Below are 18207 nucleotides of genomic sequence, written 5' to 3' on the forward strand. Positions count from 1 at the left end.
GACAGTTACATGCAAAGGTCACAATATTGACAGCTTTATTTTTTTTTCAGCTGTTGTCAGAATATATTTAATTTTTCCTTTTTTGGATTAAAAAAGGCAGGAAAGGAGCTTAAGAATAATACTTAAAAATCACATTAAGTGGAAGCAAAATGATCAAGTTTTTTTTACTGGACTAAGAGAAGCAGTTTTATTGAACAACATGAAGCCAAGAGGATTAAAAAGTATTTCTCTGTAACCTACATCTTGGTTAAGTCCGCAGAGAGTGGCCGTGACTGCAGTGACCGGCGCAGATTTCCTCCCTTAACGTCAGGATTCTCTGTTGTCAGCTCCTTGATCCTCTGCTGGATGGTCACACACCTGTTTTCCTTCTCACCAGCTGCTGGGAGAAGATCTGGATCCACTGTGACACTGGGATTTTCTGAAGTAAACAAACTAATGTGTTTTTTAACACTACCTCTTAAGATATTACTCTCTTTTTCCGAGGAAGCTGCAGGACTTTCACAGCCCAGGAACACGTACGTTTCCTTCTGATCTGGTCTTTTCCCCCCCTTACTAGTTCTGCTTTCACTGGTTGTTTCAGGGCTTCTTTCAGGACCATGCAAGTTAATTATTATCTCTGGTTTTGTCTCAATTTGTTCACTTTTAGATTTAAGTTTTGTTTCCCAGGTGTATTTCCCATTATTTAGGACGCCAATGTCCTGACTACTGCATTTCAGATTTGTTTTAGAAGAACTGCTTTTATTAAGTTCAGTTTCTTCATGTTTTGGCCCCGTTTCAGACTGATCACGACTACCCACATCAGTAAAAGCAATTATGGATACGTTCTCCTTGCTTTCGTGGGATGAACCAGCCTTCTTGCAAGAAGAAAGGTCTTTATGTTCAAACTTAGCTGTCAGGTCCATGGACAAAGGCCTCGGTTTTCTAACCCCGGATTTCTCCGTAGGAGATTTTTCCTCAGAAGCTTCCACATTGTGATGCTTTTGATCCCGTAATGATTCCAGAAAAATAGCAGACACTGGTCTATGTTTTGCCCTTTGCTGGACATCAACAGAGAAATCAACTTTATTGTTGAGATTATTTGCATCATCGTTGTTTTTCTCCCCTGGATGAACTTCTCGAGCATCTTTCTTTTCACCGGTTTTGAGGGAGTTCCAGGAGTCTGGTCTGAGACTGGAGGAAAACGACATGTGCCTATGGAGAGACCCGTCGGGATTCCTGGGTGTCTCTGCTGGTTTGACAGAGCCCTGGAGGTCCTTGGTTTGCAGAGCAGTAAATCCCCTGCGCTCCTGAGCCCTTTTCTCCTGGGCCAGGCTGACCTTGGCCTGCTCAGGGCCCGCTGGCTCAAACAGAATGACCGTGTTGGCGCTGGGCCCTGTGTAGAAAGTCACGTTTGTCACCATGTCACTGTCAGCCTGATTTTCAGCATCAATGGCCTTCTGATCCACTAAAGGAGGGACATTGCCACTCAACACCTTCACAGAGGACGTTTCCTCAGTGGTCTTTCTCACCATGCTGCTGGATCTGAGCGCTGGGACGGGCGGTTTGACATTTGCAAAAGTATCCGAAGGTTTCTCTTTGCAAAAAGGCTTTGGGAAAAGTCTCGGCCTTGATCCCAGCGAGGGCATCGTTGCAGATCTCAAGGAATTTCCAAATTTCTTGTTCTCTTCGAGGGTCAGTGATGCTGAGGCCTCCTTTGCCTTGTTGCTGGCATCTGAAAGCACACTGACATACACACGCTGTGCCTTCTCCTCAGCCCTGAGCTCAGCTAGGTCAGGGACTGCCGTCAAAGACGCCAAAGTAGAATTTATTTCTACTCTTGTTGCCATAGTTGGAATTACACATTCAACGGAACTGAAAAACTCCAGCAGGGAAAAAGAATCTGAAAAAAAAAAAAAAAAAAAAAAAAAAAAAAAAAAAAAGAAGAGAAAAATGCAAGTATTGATGTAGAGTCAGCATGAACATCAAATAACATCATTCTCACATAAATTCCCAAGGAAGCAAACTCAGATTAAGGTGCCTTTCAGATATGCTGATCCCAGAGTTTATCACACTGAAAGACATAGTGTTCCTTCTCTAAAACACACCATTATTTACTGACTTGGCCCAACAACCAAATACAATGGAAATAAACATATCCGACAAATTTCCACACTCCCACTTACCATAATTTCCTGCTGCAACCAATCCATAGGGCCTGAATCCTTTCTCATAGAGACAAGAGCTTGGTCACCAAGGGCGCATTAAGGACAGGGAATGCGATCACTACAGACACACTGCCCAGACCTCACCTGCAAATAAACAAAATATTCTGACTCAGGTGTGGCACATACCCAGACCTACACAGGCAATGCCATGTGAGACAAAAATCCAGAGCATTCTAAGGAGAAGAAGCTGGTTCCCAAGCAAAAGCCACCTCATGTAAAAGCAGAATGTTTATTTTTCAAACAGCCATTAAAGAACCAACAAGAAATTACCACTTAAAGGTGCAACTGAAAGGTGAACAGGCAATAACTCCAGGACTGCATGGACACACCAGGTCTGAACAGTTAAAACCACATTTAGGTAAGACTGTTTGCATATTCAAATGCTGTCAATCACTGGTTAAACATAGAGCTCTGCATTAGTGTAATCTCAATTACTGTAATTTACTTTCTATTGTAAAGCTCTTTTCTGGGGCAACAGTCTGTGAAGTGCTACCTGAGCAGCTGACCTGCAAACGGCTGATTTTCCATCAAAATGGGACTTTTACCATGACAAAGCAGTTCTGTACCTCGCTAGCAAAGGCAGGAGAAGAGCTTTGGCTTTAATTATATTCTTACTGCAGAGAAGTGGGAAAACCAGCAGTAATTAGAATTTCAGCTACAAGAAGTAACCTGAATTTTTTCCTAACAGAAGTATATTTAAACTTGTAGCAGATGCAGGCAGCTATGTAAGGTTAGATTATTTTTTCTTTCAAAAGCTGTCATACTCTTCATTTTTAGAAAACTCACACTGTACTTTGTAACTAGGGGCCCAAATTTGTGTTGCCACCCTCTTGTCTCTTTTGGGCAGCCTTTGAAGGGGCAGTTTTGGACTCCACTCACTGGATCCTATATTCGTGTGAATTTACCATGCAAATAAACTTATTTAAAGATTCGGAGGAATATGGAGCTTCCTGCTTGTGATTATTAAAAAAACCCAACCAGGATCTTGGCTTCCTGAGTCTGCAGTCTGGAGAAGTGGTTATTTCACCTTCAGCTTCCCTTGACCAGACTTAGCCCACACTGGCACCGAAATTGCAGGGATTTATTTTTGTCCCTGCTTGAGCACCCTCTCTCAGGCAGGAGAATGAACTCCACTCACCTTGTCAGTTCCCTTTCATCTTCCAATCCACTTGGAGTTCTGTCTCAACCACTTATCCCTGACGCCATTCCCTCCCTCCCAAGTCCATGACCTCGTCTTTCCAAAATAGCCACTAACCCAATCAGCTTATCCACATCAATCTGTCCCTTCCACCATCTCACAGATCTCCATGAAATCTTCCTCCCTCTCCCATTCCTTGTTCTAAGAAACGCCATCAAAATCCGATTAAAATGCTCTCACACTCCAAGGATGCAAAGGTTTGGGAGGTGCTCTAAAAGGAAACTTGCAGGAACGAGGCTGATGCTCACAGGCAACATTGCAAAGGGAAAAATTCAGCTGTGAAAACAGCATCGGCCTTGCAGTAGCTGAGGATAAATTCTCTCCTATCATTCTGTATTCCCTGTTTCTCTGGAAAAGAAGAAGGGGGCACAGAGCTTCTTAAATGGACTAAAACTTGATCCTCAGTGGAACGCAGGGCAGTGAATTTACAGTGTGGGACCTAATCCCTGGTAACAGTACAACTCACTTCTCCAGCCAATACTCCTAACACAAAATTTATGCCCTCTTTAGTTTGATTACACTCCCCCTTCACATGACCCCATTTTCCCCTACATAAACTTCCAAAGTCAGTTTTTGTGTTCTAAATTCAGCTGCCCTACAACAAACATGTGGCCCCAAACAGACAAGTATTTGAAAAAGAACAAAATATTTAGGAGAAAAAATAATCTCCCAACTTTGAAAATGATAAAGCTCCTTGATACAAGTACCCTTGATAAAGGGGAATCATGTAATCAATGCCAAGTGTAACATACACTAGACACTGTGTCTCAAGTTTTGAAACACGTATCTTGGTTTAGATAAACCTGTTTCTTTCTTAATAAAATATCTCTAGTCCAGTTGGCAATGTACAAAATTTGGAGCAATTTATAAAGATCACTGTAAATTAAACTGCAGGAGGATTTCAGATGCTGTTAATATTTAATAATACTAATGTAATCGTACTACCATAGTTGTAAATCCCTCATCATCAGCTACATCATGTTATTCCCTCCCTGACCTCCTCTGCCCAGGGACAGTCAGCTGAGCTGCCCGTGCTGGCCCTGCATGTCCCCATCCTGGGTGGCAGAGCCTCAAAGCCACCTTGCCCCCATTTCTGGGCACCTTTGTCCCCATTTCTGGGCACTGTACCTCTCTGTGCCTCCCCAGCAATGCTCACGCTCCTCTCAGCTGTGGCGGGTGGATTCTGCACACAAATAAAATCATAAATGGCACTGAAGTGTCTCTTGAAATCCCTCCTGCTTTTATCAGAAAGGCTGGCACATGAAGGCCTGGCTCTTCCCTGCTGCTCCTCTTCCTCAGCTTCCAAACACCTGCGACTGGGATTTTTTTTTTTTCCTGGGCCAAGCTGAGCCACCACAGGGTGTCACAGAGACGCGCACACAAACAGAGCCCCAGGCTCCTTCAAATCTTAATGCCCTCAGGTGTTGCCTGCATTTTTAATTAAAAAGATCTATCATTACAAAGATTTTCAACACTGCTCGTAAGGACTCAAAATGGATTATTCACTTCACAGGGTTATTTTTGCAGAAAATCATTTGGGAAGGGCTTCACCCCAAACACGCCCTCGCTCTGGCACTTGCCCACCCACCACACACACAACTATTATTTACATCACTGCTAATTCCTTTAAGCCTATTAAGGCAACAGCCTGCAGATAATTTTTCCACCATGAATCACGTGACTATTGCCAACTTCCTTGCTCAGAAACAAGAATGTTTTAAAACAACACAAAGCAAAATCATCTATAATCTGGCCCTGAACCTCGCAGCAGATAAACAAGTCCATCTGTCTTCTCTAAGGGTGGAAAGCAGAAAAATTCCACTAAGAAAAATCTCTCTGCTATTAAAATACCCAAACAAACAAAAAAATAAAAACCAAAACCAAGCATGTTTATGACACAGAGATCAAGCAGAAAGCCTGGCTCCAGCAGTGAACACCCACAAAAAATACACCATAGAAAATTATCTAATAAACACAAAGTTTTTCTTCTTCATATACAACTTTATCAGCAAATCTGCTTCCAGTGTACAGAAATTACTTCCCTATTGTGTAGATAGAGGAAGAAGTTTGTATAACAACATATATTAGCAGCTTCTGAAAACATGGCTTTGTTTATCACTGTGGTTGGGAGGTTGGGACTGGATGATCTCTAAGGACTCTTCCAACCCAAACCAGTCTGGGACTCCGTGATTCTGTACATTCCCCTGGCCTGCAGCTTTTCCCTGGCTCAACAAGCCCCAGGAGCTACTGGGAGCAGATGACCATAAACCAAGATTTATTTCATCCCTCCTAGAAAAGGTTGCCCCGCTGTCTAAAACGATTCAGTCTTTACAAACATTTTTCTTCTCTCCTTTCATCGTCCTGTCCTCACTGACCGAACACTGGGGTCAGTCTGCAGCAATCCCTGTCCCTTCTCCCCAGAAATCCTGCTTCTGCTGCTTCCTGCACTTGGAGAGGTGCTGATTAGATTAAATAAGAATTAACAGAGCAGATCCTATCACTTACTGCGCACGTACGAGTGTGAGTGCTAACAAGAACAAGACTTACTACAGCGCAACAAAAATAACACAAAGAAGGAAAGAAAAAGTTATTCTGGAACTTTCATAACCAAGTAGATCACGAAACTAATTCAGTAAAAAGCAAGCTTTTTCTATTTTTGGGTTTAAGCCTGATTCATGTTACTATTCACTGCAGTGGGATCCATCAGTTGTATTTAAGGGGACATTCAGGGTCTCTTAAAGAGAAAGATTATCAAAAATACTTTCATAATGGCTCTCATTTTTAACTTGCCAGGAAGAGTTTATTCACAAAGTAAAAACAGCTAATAAAATGCATTTAAATTATCTTTTCCCAGATCCAGAGTTAATGAAAACTAGAAGGCTGAGAATTAAAACTACATATTCCAAATCTCACAAGCCAAATCAATAATATTAAAATTCCAAAGTATTGCAAAATTCAAAATATTCTTCCTCCATTTCTCATGTCCAAGTCTCTTACACTTTTCTTTTAAAAAAGAACTAAGTGCTGTTCTTTTGAACACTACAGTCCAGTCGCAACCTAAGGATGAAACACTGCACTCTGACATTTCCTCCCAATGCAGAAAAGATTAGAATTTCCTTAAATAAAGTGTCCATTCTATAAATAGCAGCGTTTACAAGCACCTGTAAATCTCTAATTACTCCTGCCAGCACAATTGCATAACAATCATCACCTGCCAGAGCTTCACCCCCATGCAGCTGCACTAAAGAACTCCAATACTTTCAACCACCCTTTCCACTAAGTGCTGCCATCTCAGTGCCACAGTGAGAACTTTACACCTTGTATTTTGATCTCCATGCTCCAAAGACTGGGCAGTAAAAATGGTAAGAGCAGCAGTTTCAGTAATTCAAGCTGGCCTCACAGAGGCCATAATATTTATTTATTAAAGTAAAAATTCAGTGTTAAATACACTGGCATGATCAGCATGAATTTAAGATCACATTCCTGATGTAGCAGGACAATCAGCTGAGAGAGGGATTCAGCAAAACACCAAGAAGATGGTGAGGACCTGGCACAGGGTGCCCAGAGAAGCTGTGGCTGCTCCATCCCTGGAAGTGTCCAAGGCCAGGCTGGACAGGGCTTGGAGCAACCTGGGATAGCGGAAGATATCTCTGCCCACAGTAAGGGTGGCACTGGATGAGTGTCATGGGTTTTGTCTAAACCAAGACAATGAGCTTTAAGGTCCTTTCCCAACACAAACCAGTCTGGGATTCTGTGATTAATCTATGGTAGAATAGGATCCAGGTGTAACCAGGGAAGAATGCATCACGATGGCTGTGGGGCACAGGGAGTCATCCTCCAAACTTCCTTGAATTTATGAGACAGAGATTTGCCTGGAGAGAATGATTTGGGTAAAAAATTACATGTAATAATCTGCTTCCACAGCTGTTGGTCCTTGCTGTCCATCCATTGCTATTTTCATAACAATGTCTGTGTCACATATAAAACATAACCCAACAAGATTAATGTACAAAAGGGGCAGATTGCTCCAGTTACTTCTAGAAAATATCTTCGGAATATCACCCTTTAGAAAGATCCAGTTTGTGACCATAGATTTATTATCAAGTACCCATTTTTTGGGTATTAAGCTCCAAAAATTTCTGCACTGGGTTTTGGGGGCAATGACCACTGTTCTACAAACAATTCAGGCCAACTCCTTCTCTGTCAAGACCCACTTCGGCCAAGCCAGGTCTTGGTTGGAGATTTTCCTCTTTGTACATCATGTTCTACTCAAGAGATCCCTCAAGAGCACAGGGACTAACAGCACGCTCGGCATTTCCTCTGACCTGCACAACTGCCTCATTACACCTCCATCTTCCACAATTTCCTTCTCCCCAACCCTCTCATTGACAGTTTCAGAGGAAACTCTCTTCCCTTCCCAGTTTCACAGAAGGCCTGATTTGTTTTGGAACTCTCCTGAGTCTCAGGTAGAAAAAAAACCCAACCACAGGAAAATTACATTAAATGTAGGTGAATCACCGTTTTTTGGTACCAGAAGCTGCATATCCTCACCCTCCTGTGTGAATCATCTTTTACTTCCAGCATTCCACACGAGAGATTCCACCCAGCTCATCAGTGGGTGGGTATTTTCAGAAAGTCCAATTCTTCTGGCAGTTGAGATAGGGAATAAAAGCAAAATTCTGATTTCTGCCAGCTGAGGATGACATTCTGCAGAACAACATTAATTATGGGATAAGGCTAAAGTGAGGCTAAAAGTGTGTTTGTGCAGAAGGTGGGTATTCCCAGCAGGCCTCAGAGTGCTGTTCTGTTTGCTTCTCTCATCAAACCTTTGCTTTTGTGGTCAGCTTCAACTCCTGCTAATGTTCTTTCAGGTTTCATCCTTGCAAATGCTTTTAAACCACAAACAAGACCTGCAAATAACCTCCCCACGCAGTTTAGCAGGGAAAAAAGACATTCCAGAAAAAACTGCATTGCGTGCCAGATGAAATATTAATGATAAGGTTTGGCTACAAGCAAGAAAAGTGGACTGTGGAAATGAAAAAAGAAAAAAGTCAAATTAAGGCTCTTCCATGAAGATGTTTGGTTGTTTCAGGGAGGACTTTATTCTTATCTGCAGCTCCCAAAGGTCAACAGGGTCACGTCCTGGACACAGCAGAGGGTGGGCACTTGAATTTGCAGCTTGGCAAATTTCACCTCAAACCTTTTCAGAATCATCATGAAACTTCCTGCTGGTTAATTTTAACACAGTCTTCTTGCTGAAGGAAGCTTAACTTCACTTTTAACTATATTTAAAATAAATTTTGGCTACAGTTAAGTTTTTCTGCACAGATTCTGAAGGAATGAGTTACATCCATGACTCTCTTTTCCATATCTTACGCTACACATCCTGAATATGATGGAATTAATCAAAAGCTAATTTATTTATGTGTCCTTTGAGTGTATAATCTACACGACCTTGCTTTAAAAAGGCGAAATTTGGCTCATTATAGTTTCAGAAATACAACAAGCAGCTACTGATCCCTCTGACCTCTAGCACGCAGTGCTTTCCAAAGCCCCCAGAACTGAGGCAGGGCTGTGTTTCTCCAGAGGCTCCAGCTTTGGGTGGGAATGCTCTCATTTGGCAGGCAAACCATGGACACAGCTGAAGGAGTGTAAGGAGATGGATGAGCCAGCTGCAGCATAGACAGAAATATGGGATTGAAAAACAACTTTGGCATTCTTCCATTTGATACTCCCCTACACAACACCACGCTCAGTACCATGTTTCAGCAGTAAAAACAGCTTAGAGACCACCCACACCTGGAAATATTTACTGTAACTGTGCATATTTCTTGTCCTCTTGGCAGCAAGGGAAGAGAAAGGACAACTGATCTCAGAGCTGACAAGACCCGGGTATCACCACTGGATTTTATTTGCTGCCTTCAGAACCACCAGCTGCTCCAAATGTTTTAAAAGCAGCAATGATATAATTGGGACAGTTTCCTCCCAAAACAGAGGTGGAAGCTACTTGGACACTGACATTGGAACTCCTTGATGAGCAAAGGTGCAGTTAAAATAGTTAAAATAGCCCTGCAGTAGAGCACCTTGCTAAGCCTGGCAGCCAGTGTGGGGACACTGAAGCTCATGTGAAGCCCAGGAGATGCAGCACTCCCGTGGGAGACAGAGCTTGGCTGACCTGCTGAGGAATTCAAGTCAAAGGATTGAGTGAAGCAGATCCGTGGGCTTTGGTTTATTGAAAAAGTCCACCTACTTGTTACAAAAATAGGCAAGTGCCTCCACAGCACTTTGAAGCGTGCAGAAATAAAGCTGACCCATGGCCCTGTGCCCCCAGGCAGGAACCGGGGGACGGATGGATCTTTTCACACAAACCCAGCCTCCGAAGGTCACTGTAACACAGAAATAGCACGAGGTGAGAAGACATTTCCTGCTTGCCTTCATGCACAGCAGGTGCTTTTGTGTCAGAAGGACAAAGCCCCTAATCCTCTGATCTGCCTCCTCAAATTCTAACAGGATTTCCAGCGCTGGAAAACGCATTTGTGGCCTGGCACAGTAAACCACCTTCAGAAAGTACAACCAGCCCGAGCTGTCCTGTGATTGACGTGGGGTCACCAGGACGAGTTTATAAATACTGAGCCTTTATACATTCATCTGAATGCTGAAAAATTAATTAAGGTATTGCCATATGGAAAGGAAAAAAAGTGGTTTCATCCAGACTTTCAGAAAACTTGAGGCTACTGGCCTTGGAGCACGACCTTGGACACACAGAGATCACTTCAGCAGTTTAACCATCTGGAGAAAACCAGAACCCACAAAACTGAAGGACAAAGGAAACAGAGGACAAAGGAAACAGAGTGATGGGATAGAAGACCCATCAAAAATCATGACATTAAAAATTATATACGTGTATACATAGCTATGGTGACTAATGTGTACCCGAGGGCTAAGAATTAACATTCCTTCACTTCTGCAGAAACAAGGAAGCAGGTTTACAGTGCATTATTTTTATACCTGTACTTTTCCTGACAGACACATTTGGAAGCTGCAAAGGCTCATTCACAAAGAGCACGTGGCAGCTACTGATAAAACACCCAGAGCAGAGATGCTGCAATAGATTACGCCGCTCCTAAGCTTTCACCTGGACAAAAAGAAATCACAATCACAGACTGGCTTAGACTGGAAGGGACCACAGAGGGTCATCTGGTCCCATCTTCCTGCTCAAGCAGGGTCATCCCAGAGCACACGGCACAATTCTGGAATAACTCCACTGAGGGAGACTCCACAACCTCTCTGGGCGATCTGGGGAAAACTCTCACTGCACATTTCTGATACAAATATTTATGTACTGCTTCAGCTCTCACAGCTCTGCCATCTGAAGTCTTTCTTCTTGGATGTCTGGTTTGCCACTTGTGATCTTAAAAAATCGTATGCAAAAAGCTCTGTGTTCAACAGCTTTTGATTTGGCTGCTAATGACACATTTTCTGTCAAAACAGAGAGCCAATACTGTGTTGCAGCAATTTCTCCATTCAGTCCATCATTTCACCTTTCAGATATTTGATTAGTCAGAGCATAAGCATGTAATCGAGTTCAGTCAACAAGCAAATACACTCGAGCCCAAAATACTCGTACCAGGCACTTCTCTAGAACTGCAGCTTCATGGGAGAAAGACACTGATAAACAGGGGGTTGGACCAGGTGGTTCCCAGGAACAGATGATTCTGTTCCATGTACAAATGAACAATTTCGAAGCCTGCTCCTCTGAGTCACAGCAACCTCTGCCCTGGAGACGAAGCCTGCAAAGCCACAGCATGGAGGTACCAAGCCAGAGACAAGGAGATGTCCCTGGTACTGCTGCAAGAGACAAGCACTGTGACAAAAGACTGGCAGAGCTGGCACTGAGAAACAACACAGCTCCATCTCCCAGGCAGCACCTCCAGCCCAAGCTCTACAGCAGCAATTCAAGCACTTCACAGAAAAGATGACCCAACTTTGAACAGAAAATTATTAACACTATTAAACTGGATTAATTTTACTCCAGTTATGCCTTTCAGGATAGTGATGGAGCCATTAAAACTCATTCAGACCAAATGGACATGACCCTGATTTCCAGTCCCATCTCATAAATAGTGAAAAAAGCATTGGACTAAGGGGAGATGAGTGGATCTATTCTGAGTCAAATAAAATACCGCTATAAAAGTCAAACACTTGGTGGCATTTATCATTCCCTGGGCCAAAATCCCTTATGCCACCCTCTGCTCTACAACACACTGACATACTGAAACATGAATCTTTTTGCCTCTCAGGTTGTTCCCAGTGTTCCAACAGCTCTTTGATCTCTTCCTTGTGTACTGAACCTGGCATTAAGTCAGTTAGGGTATGGTGCTGCAGTAGGGTGCTGCCTCCTGCCAGCCATCAATAAACTGCCCTGAGCTGCACACCCAGAACAAACCTGCTCTGTCAACAATGTCTGACGTTGTGCCAGAGGAGCTGCTGCTGCCGCCTTGATGATAAGGCTCCTCTTTTTCCTTCAGTGGGCACATCTGGCTTCTCACATATGCAGGAAATGAGTTTCCTCCCCCCGTTAATGCAAATGCCCACCTCAGAACCACTGGCTGGGTATTGCCAGCTTGTACAAGTGTTCCTTTGGTTGCCTGTGAGCAGGGCATTGTCACCAGCAATCCACAAAGGAGCTTCCTCTTCCCCCAAAGCCCCACGAATGGAACAGAGCACAGAGGGGTTGTGTGTGGCTGTGAGGAGCCAGAGCAGTGACACTGCATTTCTCCCCGTTTCTGAACAAAAGGATGTTTAAGCCAAGAACTCTGACAGCAACAAGCCTGAACATGCATTGTACACTGCCTTGTTCCTCAGAAACACAACATTATTCAGCAAAATCAAGGCCTGTAATGAATTATTGATAACACGTACACTATCTAGAAGCTTTGTGAGTACAAAACAATCCCCTTCACCTCCCTACACGCTTGAGAAAGCACAGAAAGGGGGAAAAAATGCCTATTAATTGAAAGACAACAGTTCAACCACAAAAAAACATTAACATATTTATTGAGAGGGGTGAAAAAAAAAAGAAATAGCCAAAGTGGGAAAAACCAGCTCTGAAATCCAAACGGTGGCAGTGGGGACTTGGCAGTGCCTGGATGTGCACAAGCGCTTGTGTGGAACATCCCCACATCCAGCACATGGACAGGGAGGCACAGGGAACCCCAGGGGCTGCTCAAACCACACTCACAGCTTTGGCACAAAAGGGCATTTTTAACCATTAAGTGAACCCCGGGGGCTTTTTAACTGTTTGGGAAGTTTTAAGCACAGAGAGCAGAGAGGCATTTTAACACATCAAAATGAAGGTAGAAGAATAACATGAAAGCACTTGAAACTCATGGTCCAATGTAGAGATCACCTACACTTTAAGGCAGGGTAATAATAAATAGATGACACAGGCATATTTTACAGCTCACAAAAATCAGGAGGAGTGAAAGATCACAGGTTTGTCCTCACCAGTTCATCCAGACTTGAGCACCTCAGCACGAGCACTCACTTGCCCATGAGCAGCCAGACCATGAAATTTCCCTCAAATCACCCCCACCCAGCCACACTCACACCACAATTACAGCAGCCCTGGTACCCAATCCCAGTTTCTCAGGGCATATCCAAGGAAGGGATTTAGTAACCTGAGAATGATCTCACAGTGAATTTAGAAACACCTTTCCAAAGTTATTACAAAGAAGGATCCTTGGACTGAATGAACTTTGACTCAAAAGAAAACCAGGATACTCCGAGTTCTCCCAGCTCCCCACCTCTGTTCATGCCTGTTCCCACACAGCCCCACAGTGAAGCACAACCCACTGATCCCACTGTGATCACTGTTAGCACCGCTGGAGGCCTCTGGAAGGCACGAGACACTCATCAGCCTCAAGAGGCACAGCAAGTCCTGCAGCTACTGAGGAATCTGCTGAGCCAACTCCCTCGCTGGCCTTTTTGTTACAGATCTGCGAGTTCAAAGGGTGGCATAAAGTTGTCATAAAAACAGGTAACTGGCACTGCATCCAGAATTTCTGCAGGAGGAATCTCACCTCAGCCAAATCCGTTACAGAACAGGAGCCACGCCAATCCAAGCAACTGAATGTTAAGTGGTAAAGCTGAAAAGGAAATTAAAGATCCACACTTCCCAACATCTTTAATGAGACAGCAGCTGGTGCAGGATGCTTCAGAAGTGACTTAGGCACAAAATCTAATTTATTTTCATTTTCTAGTAATCTGCACTTTTGAGACCTGATCAGCCAACAGGAGACACCTGCTGAGTGAAGAAGTTGGGCAACTTTTTCATTTTGTTTCACCACATATGAATCAACCAGCAAACCACGGGCAAAAGGTCCATGTGACCTACTGGACACAAATTCTGCCCAGGAACTGCCCTGGTCAGCCTCATGAGTTCATCACTCCAAAGCCATCCGGTTCAAGAGCCAAAGTGATCAAAAATCAGGATTAACAAAAAGCAGAGAGGCAGGATGGAAGAACTCTGCCTGACCAAACCTGCCCAGTGCTCAGGCAGCATGTGGCCTGTTTGCTCTGCAGCAAAGTGATAAACGCCGCAGATTCTGAAGTCTAATAAAAGCCAGTCCAACCTACTACAAACACTGTCTTGCACATCGGTTAAACAGTTATAAACAACCTTCTGTTAATTATATATTTTAAAATATACACTCATGCCTTAACAAGTTTTTCACTCCAGCCTTCTGTCCAGATGTGAGTGGGAGCAGAACCATTGGATCAGCCAGGGGCACTGTTTGCAGACGAGCTGTGAGCAGCTCCAACCCCGGGCTCTGGGAGCTCAGTTTTCCAGGATTATTAGACAAGACATGACAGAGAAGAGAGCACAACCACTTCTAGAGTCAAACTGAACAAAGATGGAAAGAGCTTTAACCTTAAAGTAACCATTTTTAGCATTTTTGAAGTGCGCAAATCTGGCATAAAAGCTGTTAAATTTAAAATAAAATGAACTCAATGGAACTGAAACAAGAATTTTGGAGACAATATGAAAAATATATGAACCTGCTCCCTACAGAGTCAAGCTTGTGAAAACGCCATCTTAGTCAGCCATAAATCTACAGTACAAAAAAAATGGATTCCAGATTAATTGCTTTCTACACTGTGTGCAACAGTCCAGTATCAACAAAGACAATGCTCTGTGTGATCATTAATTTATATCACACACAGCACAAATAATCTCTGAAGATTCTACACGTGCTGGTGTCGGAGCAATACTAAAATACATTCCCAGAATTTAAGAACAAATAAGAGAGAAAAGGCTCAATATTGTTTGTCAGAGGTGGCAGTACTGGGGCCTAAGTTACACAGGTGCTTCAGTAAAGTACCTTTGGGAGAGGAAAATAGGCATTTCATCTTAAGGCTTCAGCCTCTCCATCGTCCTCTTCGATTTCCTCCTCATGCATGAGCACCAACATGACAGTGACACTATTCAAGCAAATATTTCACACGAAGAACAGATTCACACTGAGATCTACAGGCACATTTCCCGTGTGTGACTACAACACAGGCTATAAGAAAACCTCTCCCTGCCCAAAACTAACCCTCTGTGCTCCGAGCTCAGGGAAAAGGCTCCCATGGAATCTGCAAGCACTGCAGAAGTAAAAGGAAGCACAATTCCAATATGTTTAACGACTGAATTAGCATAATGCTCACGAGGCAGAAAGCAGCCTCCCTGACCTTCTTGAAATGCTGACCTGGAACTATTGATGAGCGTTTCCGATGGGCGCTGTGATTCACCCACTTGAGGAAGGAGGAAAAGAAACATCACTGCCCTGTCAAGTGAGAGCAGGTCAGACACGTGGAAACCTCTCCAGCAGCCTCACACAGCCACACAGGAACAGTGACTAAAACTGTACTTAGGAGAGTAACAAAGACCTGAAATTGTACTGGAAACTCTGCTGTAATCAGAGTGATTCATTTAATTCTTCTTCACAGACAGCAGCCACAGAGCTGCAGTGATTTAATTATTTTTTAAAATATTCATTTTCTAAAGAACACTAACTGAACATTATGATGACTTGTAAGAATTACAATACATCCATACGTTCTAGAAATACTTAATACTACTTGGATAAATGAATACATCTATTATAGAAGAACAGAAGTGTTAGAAGAGACCTTAAACCTCATCTCATTCCACCCCCTGCCATGGGCAGGGGCACAAACCAGGTTTGCTCCAAGCCCTGTCCAACCTGGCCCTGAACACTTCCAAGGATGGGGCAGCCACAGCTTCCCTTGGACATAACTGCTACTGCTGCTCCAATGTGTAAAAAACCCACGCTGTACCATGTTTACAGCAGGAACAGGATGGTATTTAGATAACTCTGCAGCCATCATGTTGCTGAAAACATTTTAATGACAGATTACACTAATATTTGACATTCAATAGTGCCAATACAGTAAGACACTGTTTGACAACAATAACAACAGTGACATTTCCGTAAGGTCCCTCAGTTAGGGAGCGAGCCAGCCGTGCTGCTCAGCTTCAGCAGAAGGGCCCGTTGTGCTCGTTTGGGTCAATTTAGAATTCCCAGTGTTCTCATGAAATATCAAACAGTTACAGTGGCCAGAAATTCCAACTCTGTTTAAAACACATCCTGGCTTTGCTGGGCTCGTTATGGACGAGGCAGCTTTGTCCATGGAAAGCCTTGTATGGTTGAACATACTCCCAGCAGACAAACATCCCTCCTAAATGTTGGCACAACTCCCTCCCTGCGAGGAGCCGCCGGTGCTACGGCTGCACTGAGACAGCCAAGCCTAGCACGGGCTGAAGGCTGAGCTCATTAAAAGAGTAAAATAAAGACAAACTTAAAATTCTGCTCCTGTTCGTGCCTTTCAAGGTCTCACCAACACTGTAAAATAGCGATGGTCCTCATTTTACGACAGCAGGAATAACCAGTTTTAGAACTTGACATTTATTAACATCACGTGTTGAAAGGCACTGAAAGTACATATTTAACCAATACTGTGATTACAAAAACAGTCACTATAAAAATATAAACAGAAGAGGCTGCTGTGCAAGGCAACAATGTTGCAGCACTAAAAGCTCACACAAATCCTCCTAATTTCATGCATTTCACTAAAACACTGGCAGCTTCCTACCCATGGAAACTACAAAAGGGTAAAATGTAACTACCAGAATCAAAGGAAAACTAACGAAGTACAGGTCAAGCATCATCTCTTCTTCACCTCCTCCCCAATGCACTAAACCCACGTAGTTCAGATTCAAACAACAGCATGCAGCTAATTCTTTTTCGTCTGTCTTTGCCATCCATCTCCTCGGCTTCCAAGCGCTGAGCTGGAATTGCCCGCTTGGAGCACAGGCGCTTCCCGGAGCTCTGCGCAGGAACTGGGTCAAGCCCGGAGCTGGAGTTAACAGCCCACTCGGCTCCTGGCAATTCCCAGCCCCCAACCAAATGAAAGGGGTGTTTTGACCTGGAAACAAGGCTCGGAACTCCTCCCTCCCCACATTAAAGCCCATTTAACTGCGTACAGTAAGACAAGCCTTACTCCAAAGCTGGCCCATGCTGCGGCATCGCTCTTTGGAGGAGCAGCTGGAGCGCACACGCCTCTTCCCTCAAAGTGAAAACTGGGGAGATACCAAACCTCCGGCAACCGAATTGTTATCTCTTCCTGCTCGTTACACCAGCCTAATGACCATCCTGGCTCGTGATTACTACAAGAGTAAGAAGCTTTCAGCTCTCACACTGCTGCAAGACCAACACTATCTCCTTTCAGGCAAGCAGAGGCTTTACTCTAGCACAAAACTGGAAGGTTTGGCACTTAATTCTGATAAGAACTTTTAATGAACAGCTCTGTAAATGGCTTAAGAGGAGCCCAGATCCCCCCACCCCCAGCGTTTAAGTATGTGCTCATTGGACGTGACTCAACCACAAACAAGCAGTGTTTTGGATAATAACCCTCTGTGCCCTGGACTGCTCAAACTGCATCACCACAATCACACAACCCTCAGAAAATATTAATTTCCTCTCCTCAAGTGTGTTTTGTAGAGATGAACAGCATAAAAAAAAAACTCAACTCCCATTGTCTCACTGTAAGGCATTCAGGAACTGCGAAAATGCGTATTAACGATCTCCCATTTACACAGATGCACAGAAAAATATCCCCAAGCTGTTTGAAAGCTTCTTTGTTTGCAGAAGTTCCAGCATTACATATTCCCAGAACAAACCAAAGACAGCAGGAACCAAGACAATAAATCTCCTTGATTTAAGAAAAGAACCTAAAGATAAAGTATGCTCCCATAAACAGCTTAAATTTAAGAGTCTGAATTCTTTAAGCCTAGGCCTGAGGAAAATCATCACCCAGTAGACTTAAATATCGTTTTGTGATCAGATGTTCAGGTCACACCAATCACGAGAATAAAGGGAAAATATTATGGGGTTTTATTTAAGCAATAGCTGAAAATAGATAAAACAGTCACCACACTAAATTTAGTGTGTTTTGGCAACCCTCAATATCCAGGTTTTCATAAGAATTTGTTTTTCCTGCCAGTTAACCGAACCCAAGGCATGGAAAGTCCTCTTCACCTATAAAAACCCTCTCAAGGAAAAGAGCAGTTGACTTGCTCTGGCTTCATTACTTGTTAATTTTTTAATTATTCCTGGAACACAGCTTGAAAAGAATGGCCTGAGAGTTCAGAAGTTCACGTACGTCAATCTCACTAGAGTCAAAGAAGGACAAGAGAACAGAGAACCAACTTCACTCCTTCTAACCCAGCAAGAAGAG

The 18207-nt window shown here is 43.4% G+C and overlaps 1 protein-coding gene across 2 annotated transcripts in view; it reads right to left on the reverse strand.

Moving 5' to 3' along the window:
- Nucleotides 1–18207, reverse strand: part of KIAA1671 (KIAA1671 ortholog) — a 64880-nt gene that overhangs the window by 42071 nt on the left and 4602 nt on the right. For both annotated transcript variants that reach the window (XM_066200044.1, XM_066200045.1), the window contains exons 2-3: nucleotides 2163–2288; nucleotides 241–1879 (exon numbers count right to left, since the gene is read on the reverse strand). In XM_066200044.1, the coding sequence (XP_066056141.1) occupies nucleotides 241–1826 (1586 nt within the window). In that variant the 5' untranslated portion in view covers nucleotides 1827–1879; nucleotides 2163–2288. The remainder of the gene's footprint in view (nucleotides 1–240; nucleotides 1880–2162; nucleotides 2289–18207) is intronic.

This window comes from Chamaea fasciata, unplaced genomic scaffold (assembly GCF_029207755.1).
Source record: "Chamaea fasciata isolate MVZ Bird 193981 ecotype frontalis unplaced genomic scaffold, bChaFas1.0.hap1 SCAF_18, whole genome shotgun sequence".
In the NCBI taxonomy this organism is placed as follows: domain Eukaryota; kingdom Metazoa; phylum Chordata; class Aves; order Passeriformes; family Sylviidae; genus Chamaea; species Chamaea fasciata.